A 7,286-nucleotide genomic window follows, 5' to 3' on the forward strand; every position below is an offset into this window, starting at 1 on the left:
GATGTCTTTCTAGCTCAATTAAATGCAATAAAAGTATTTTTATAATCTGCAGCAATGGGTAACCAGTAGCAACCACCAATCAGCATCTTTAAATGTGGGAATTGTGATTTGAGCACAACTTTAAATGAACATCGTCACTCCAGACAGCAACGAAGACTTTTGGTACCTTTGGTGGTGCAAATATTTGATTTTAGAACACAGTCTGCATATTATATATAAATCCTGTCAGATAAAATGATCTACTGTCTGAAGCTTTCATCTGTGGCTGACATAGAAATATGCATGACAGATCATGAGAGGAAGGAGTTTATAAAACCTGACTGTCCTGATTTTCAGTCAGTGTCACAAAAGCTCTGCAGCTGGAAGGAGCTCTGAGTTAATCTGGACTCCAAGAGACAGAAACATCTCTGATCAGGTCTGTTTGTTTTATTTCATGCAACTAAAATTCAGCTTTCATATTTCTATGTTAAATCCTTGTCTTTTGGCCATTTTTGCTGCATTTTGTTATGCTGATTTTATGAAGATTGTTTTCGTTAGCAATCATTTTGATCAACATTACAGCTGGTTTCACACAGAGTGACTAAATATTGTTGCAAAAGCTGCAAAAAATAGTTTCACTCCATCAGTTTTATGAAAATTAAATCCAAATAAATTCTGTCATCAAATCATTAAAATGTTTGCATGAACTTTTGTTAAAGAGCTTTATTAGATTTCTTTTAATTTACTTTTTGTTCTCTAATCAGTGAAAACTCACTTTTTCATTTATTAACACATTCACTTAAAAGTTGATGTAAACACAGAGACTTTCATGCAAAGTGGATGTTTGACGTTTGGTTTCAGCGAGTGAAGGAATGCAGACGGATTGGTCTTTCAGAAAGAGAACAAAGGAAACAGAACTGTTTGGTTATTTCAGAAATGCTTCTTTGATTGCTTTTCTTCGACATAAGTCGAAGGAAAAGCAGAGATGATTAAATGCTGATGAGGGAATTAATTTGATTCAGCTGTGGAGGAGCATTTAGGATTAGGTTCCTTTTGATTATTGTTTCTTTACGTTGCTGTTCCTGTTTCAGGATTTCCCCACTTTATCTTTCTTAGGCTAAAGGAAAAAGGAAATGGATCTGTCTCTTGGCACAGCTTTTTTCTATCTCCTGCTCTGCTTGTGCTTTTTCTCCAGTTCCTCATTGTTTGATTATATTATTCTTGTTCTTCATCTTTTCCCTTCTTCCTCTGGTGGTTGACAAGCAAAGTTTAGATGTGCATAACCGCCTTTTACTGGTATGGAGAGAGGATCAGGATGCTAAATATATATTACACACATTTTAAAATTAAAAAATAAACAAAACATCCATCCATCCATCCATTTTCTTAACACCCTTGTCCCTCAGTGGGGTCGGGAGGGTTGCTGGTGCCTCTCCAGCTAACGTTCCGGGCGAGAGGCGGGGTCACCCTGGACAGGTCGCCAGTCTGTCACACGGCAATAAACAAAACATAAGAAAAGCAAAACAAAAAACTATATTAATTTTGTTTTCTATCTAAGACACCTTGGGGGGGGAAAAAAAGCTCAATTACACTCGTCTGCTCCAGATTACCTTTGTTGGGTTCTCCCTGATGTTATGTCTGCACTAGTTTGGAACTGGAGAAAAACATTTTCCACCCTGTTCAAAACACCTGGATGGACCAAAAGCTCATCACCTCCTCTGTTACAGCTACAGTTTCCCCCTCTCAGCTCCTTCAGACTAGCCAGCAGCAATTAGCAAACACCTGGCAGAACTGCAGATCTGCTGAGCTCGTTATAAGAGCCAATTCCCAGAGCAACACTGGTAAAAATGTGACCAAGGGGTTAATAGAGGAACCGTGATGAAATGATTTCCTGAAGGCAAAGTTTCAGAAACGGCAGGAGTTTTTAAAGAGACAGAGGCCCAATGTTAATGTGTGAAATTAGGATGTAAAACTAATTTTAAGTCATATTTGATATACTGTATGTAGATTTTTAAAACAACTGGAAAACACATAATACTGCCCCTTTAAAGCAGTTAAGGTCAAGCTTCTCCAGATCAGGGGTCACTTTGACAAAATGTCTTCTGTCTTTGATCCAACATGTTTAATGTCCTCAGTTATAGACAAGCTGCAGGTTTTCACCAGAGTGTTAATGAAGTGAAATATGATCAGGATCAGATGCTGTGGACGTCCGTCAAAGAGCTGCTGCCTCTCCTCCTCCTCTTCCTCTCTCAGGATGAAGATGRTCTCCCTGCTGCTCCTCATCCTCAGCTCATGTCTCTGTGGTCAGTCTCCATCTTGTCTTTGTGACAGAAAGCTCTCTAGATGGAGCTGAAAGACTCCCATGTTCCAGTTCTCAGTGTGTCTGCTCCTCTCTTTCCTCTCTGTCTCCTCAGCAGCAACATTTGTAGTGAATGTGACCCAGAGCAGCTATGAGGCCGAGGAGAACCACAGCATCACTCTGGAGTGGACCTTCACCACCAGACCCGACTCCTGCTTGAGCTTCGAGTTCATGATCTTCACATTAATAACCGAAAACAAAAACGTGTCCATCTTGTTCCATGAGCATGGTGGAGTGGAGGTGCCGCAGTCTCAGGACAAACAGTTTGCAGGACGAGTCCAGAGAGACAAAGACGTCCTTAAAGACGGACRGATTAAACTCCACGTGTCCAAGCTGAGGATCAATGACTCTGGTCTGTATCTGTGTGAAATCCAGACAGATTGTGGCTTCGGCTCTGCTGSATGTSRRCTRATAGTCAGAGGTGAGATTACAAAGTAGATTTGAACTGTTTTATCTCTAAAATGCAGCAGAAGAAAATATTAGTGTGTATTTGTGTAAAATAAAGCAGTGTTGTAATTTTGTTCAAAATATTGAAAAATGTTGTACACCGTTTATGTGAAGGTAATTATTTAATAGCAATTATGTTTTTAAGAAAATGCACCAAGAAAATCAGTTTTTCTGCCAGTTAAAGGATGGATTGTAAATGACTTATTTATATTTCTATGAATTATCRACTCTTTTTTCTTAAATTCTTCTTTCCATTAGCTGATGGCAAACAACCTGAAAGTCCAACTGCGAATGAAAGATGGATGGCTCTCTATGTTTTCCTGGTGTTGGCAGCAGCAGGAGCAGCAGGAGTAGCTCTGTACTGTAAATGGTGTAAGGAATAATTGATAGGCCGGGGTCACCCTGGACAGGTCGCCAGTCYRTCGCAGGGCAACACAGAGACASACAGGACACACACGCACACACCCACAGAGAATTTCTACTGACCAATCAACCTGACAGCCATGTTTTAGACTGTGGGAGGAAACCGGAGTTCAAGTTTATAATTTATACTCTGATCACCGATGGCAAATTGTCAGTCTTGTTTCACGAACACGATGGAGTCGAGGTGCCGATGTCTCAGGATGTCAAGTTTGCAGGACGTAAAGTGACAAAAACGTCCTCCCAGAGGGACGGACCAGACTCCATGTGTCCAGACTGAAGACTCTGGTCTGTATGTGTGTGAAATGAAGACGGACGAAAACTTCGGCTCTGCAGCAGCTGAGCTGGTCGTATCTGGTAGGCAGATTTCAGCTCCTCTAAAACATTCAGCATCTGTGAAAAACAAAACAAAAAACTGCTAATTGTGATGTGATCAAATGTAAAGCAGTTCAACAGATATATTGTAGGAAACTTTTGATGTGAACACATTACATTTATGGTTCCTCCCAGCACCGTTTGAAGTGTGTCTGCATATAAGCTAAAAAAAGAAAAGCATCTTCTGCCAGATGTTTACACATTTCCTGAAAATCCTCCTGGTTTACTCGACGMTCGCCCCRAAGCCTCGGCAYAGAAAGCACATCRCTAGTTTTAGGAAAATAAATTTTAAATATGCTAGTTTTTAAACTTCACTATATGTAGTTGGGGACATAAGTTTGATTATATTAATTTTATCAACAGTTAACCGTGGTGCATGTGAAATATTAGAGCATGGATATTTTGAGTAGATTTTAATTTATTTAGATTTGGATAACAATTCAATTTAAAATAACTCATTTTCTTAACTTACATAAAATCTCAAACAGGGTTTTGGAAAAGAGACCGTCTTCCCCTAATAAGAGGAAACAGATGTGCTGTCCTAGGACGTTCACAAACAGGATGGGAGAGAAAACTTATGTCTGTTTACTACGAGGTCGAATTCTTTGGTGTTTTCTATGAGGTAAGAAAAACATTAAAATCTTGAGAAAACAAAACTGGTATTTGGGATGTTATTGAATCGCTCAAGCAGGAAAATGAGCAAAGTCTAGGTGAAAAATAAATCTCTTTTTGGCAACTAAGATCTTTGTTCAAATGTATAGAAAGGGAGGAACTGGGAGAGATTCCAGATGTAATTGGCATGAGAACATCCTGTTTTGAGAGTGACCTTTTACTCTCTCTGCTCTCTGACCTTTGCTCTCTCTTTCTCTTTATCTTTGGTTTTGAATAGGCCACTCATCCTATCCAAGTAATTTGAAACTGCTGAGCGGTTTAGAAGCAGAGGACACACCTTCAATGCATATATTAAAATTAGGACAACACCTCTTAATAAAAGTCTCCACTTCCCAGCAGCAAGCCGGACTGCTTCGTTTTGCAGCCACACAAGCAGTTGGGCAGTTGCTTTTTCTCTTATATTTGTATTTTGTTCATTTTTCTACTTTTCTCAGGTAATTAATGTCTGTTTTGGACTGCTTGATGGTTTGGGTGTGATGCTGATCTGTTTTTTCTATGCATTTAATTGTCTGAATAAAACTCTAGATATGTTTGAAGTTGAATGGCGTTTCCACTGTCTACATGCGGAACTCTGGATTCAGGAGACTAGAGGAAAGCAACTAGCAAAGAAGCTTAACATTTTATTCCTTTAAAATTTAACACTAGTTTTAGGTAAATATGTGAGTATCTGYTGTAAAATGTCTTCAGTTCCACCTCAGARAGAGTTTATCAACGAGCTGTTAACTCCTGCTGAAATTTCATTCACAGAGTTGGAAGAAATCAGCGTCAAGATGGAGGAAAAKATGGAGGATCATCGCAGACTGCTGGGTTTTACCCGGACACCGAAGATCATCTTACACCGGATAGGTAMGAAATAYCTTCACGTTTTACCAGGGCCGTGCAGAGACCACTAAAGGGGCAGGTGCTCAAAAAAAAGAGGGCACATCTAACCGCATTTTAGGACAGAATATGAACAAAGCTACACAGCGTTCAGAGTTTAATAAACACTGATAAATTACAAAAATGTGACATATATAATCAAAGCTAAGAAAAATCTCTATATAGAGCATACAACTATGCAAGAGAGTATATAGACACCCTGGTGTCAAATTTTAATCGGAGTTTGATGGATTAATTGATATTAAACCCCTTCCCCCTTCCTGTGACCGGATGCCCCTCCCCCCTTCCTGTGACCGGATGCCCCCCTCCTCATCCCCCTCCGTGAACAAAAGACTTTATTCAGGGGAACTTTAACATTTGCTCATCATAAACTCCTCCTGACCTCTTTGAATTAGCCAATAGAAACTGAATAATTTATTTGTAAGTTMGCAGTGAATAAATAACTATACTATACTCCAAACAAAGTGAATAAAGAAATATATTATATTCCAAACATTGTTGGCTGCTGAGCTTGAGAAGTGAAAGGGATGAGGGCGCTTGATTCTTTTTGAGGTGTGTCCCAGTTGGGTGGAGACGGTGAATACATTCAAAATGTAGGTAAAATTATTATTTTACTGTCGTCATTTGTAAGAAAGTGATCTATTTGTTAAAAAAAATGATTGGGCCTGAAAACTGGYTTGTTCTTTTTGTTTTAATGTGGGGAATTTAATTATGCTGTATAAAAATTGTAAAATATAAAGGTAACTACTTCACRGATTTCACATATCACAGGTTTTTCTCAGAACGTGAAAAACAAGGATTTACTATAATCCAAGAAAAAGATGCATAGATGCATCAAGGGATTAAAGTTAAAGGTTCATTATTTACTCAAAATGAAAAGTTTTTGTTTTGTGTTTTTGTCCAGATCCCCATCAATGCTGCGTGTGTAAACAGGACGGGGTTCACAATGAGCTCGGCAACCAGGAGGGGAACTCCACTGTAAAACAAGAGGAACCAGAACATCAACAGCTCAAAGAGAAGCAACTCTGCATCAGTCAGGATGAAGAGCAGCTTGTGCTAAAACAGGAGACTGATGACATTTTGGTGAATCCTTCTACTGTGCAGAGAATTCACAAAGAAACAGAACCACAGAGGAACCAACTAATCTCTCATGGTTCTTCTGAAGATGACAATCAGGATCAGGAAGGAAGCAAATCTGAGGACTCGGGAATAAAGAGAGATAAAAAACAGGAAAGTCAGAGATATCGGAGAACCAAACAGCAGAAAGGTAAAACTGAGAGTTCAAAACAGAAAACACACAAGAAAGCTCATCCAGACCAAAAACAATATTCTTGTAAARTCKGTGRTGAAGCCTTTTCTCACAGCAGTTCCTTGACAACACACATGAGAACTCATTCAGACAAGAAACTGTTCACATGTTCAACTTGTGGAAAAAGTTTCACAAGCAAATCAAACTTATTTCGTCACATGATGATTCACACAGGAGAGAAGCCTTTTTCATGTGTGACTTGTGGAAAACGTTTCATAACTAAAGCTTATTTACTTCGTCACATGAAGATTCACACAGGAGAGAGGCCTTTTTCATGTGTCACTTGTRGAAAAAGTTTCATAACCAAAGCTGAGTTACTTTATCACATGAGACGTCACACAGGAGAGAAGCCTTTTTCATGTGTGACTTGTGGACACAGTTTCATAACCAAAGCTGAATTACTTCATCACATGAGACGTCACACAGGAGAGAAGCCTTTCTCATGTGGGACRTGTGGAAAAAGTTTCAGAGTCAAATATCATTTACTTCGTCACATGATGATTCACACAGGAGAGAAGCTTTTTTCATGTGCAACTTGTGGAAAAGGTTTCATAACCAAAGCTGAGTTACTTCAGCACATGAGACGTCACACAGGAGAGAGGCCTTTTTCATGTGTGACTTGTGGAAAAAGTTTCATAGCCAAAGCTTATTTACTTCGTCACATAATGATTCACACAGGAGAGAAGCCTTTTTCATGTGTGACTTGTGGAAAAAGTTTCATAACCAAAGCTGAGTTACTTTGTCACATGAGACGTCACACAGGAGAGAAACCTTTTTCATGTGTGACCTGTGGAAAAAAATTCACATGCAAATCTCAGTTAGTTGTTCACATGAGGATTCATGCAG

General features: G+C 39.1%; 2 protein-coding genes across 4 annotated transcripts in view; both read left to right on the forward strand.

The window, feature by feature from the left end:
* LOC103480788 (uncharacterized) lies at nt 1-3,247 on the forward strand. Of its 3 annotated transcripts, XM_008435980.2 has the most exons (4): nt 1-415; nt 2,170-2,282; nt 2,394-2,759; nt 3,044-3,247. In XM_008435980.2, exons 2-4 carry the CDS (start codon nt 2,234-2,236, stop codon nt 3,166-3,168), a joined length of 540 nt encoding a protein of 179 aa, XP_008434202.1. In that variant the 5' UTR covers nt 1-415; nt 2,170-2,233; the 3' UTR covers nt 3,169-3,247. The 3 variants fall into 3 exon arrangements, with proteins under 3 accessions (XP_008434202.1, XP_008434197.1, XP_008434190.1); XM_008435975.2 differs by lacking the exon at nt 1-415 and having other exon boundaries at nt 1,841-2,282; nt 2,397-2,759; XM_008435968.2 differs by lacking the exon at nt 1-415 and having other exon boundaries at nt 1,842-2,282.
* Nucleotides 3,242-7,286, forward strand: part of LOC103481282 (gastrula zinc finger protein XlCGF57.1-like) — a 12,146-nt gene continuing 8,101 nt past the window's right edge. The window contains exons 1-5 of the mRNA XM_017309108.1: nt 3,242-3,562; nt 4,069-4,686; nt 4,778-4,911; nt 5,000-5,098; nt 6,036-7,282. Of these exons, the coding sequence (XP_017164597.1) occupies nt 5,023-5,098; nt 6,036-7,282 (1,323 nt within the window). The 5' untranslated portion in view covers nt 3,242-3,562; nt 4,069-4,686; nt 4,778-4,911; nt 5,000-5,022. The remainder of the gene's footprint in view (nt 3,563-4,068; nt 4,687-4,777; nt 4,912-4,999; nt 5,099-6,035; nt 7,283-7,286) is intronic.

The sequence above is a fragment of the Poecilia reticulata genome, linkage group LG2 (genome assembly GCF_000633615.1).
Source record: "Poecilia reticulata strain Guanapo linkage group LG2, Guppy_female_1.0+MT, whole genome shotgun sequence".
In the NCBI taxonomy this organism is placed as follows: Eukaryota; Metazoa; Chordata; class Actinopteri; order Cyprinodontiformes; family Poeciliidae; genus Poecilia; species Poecilia reticulata.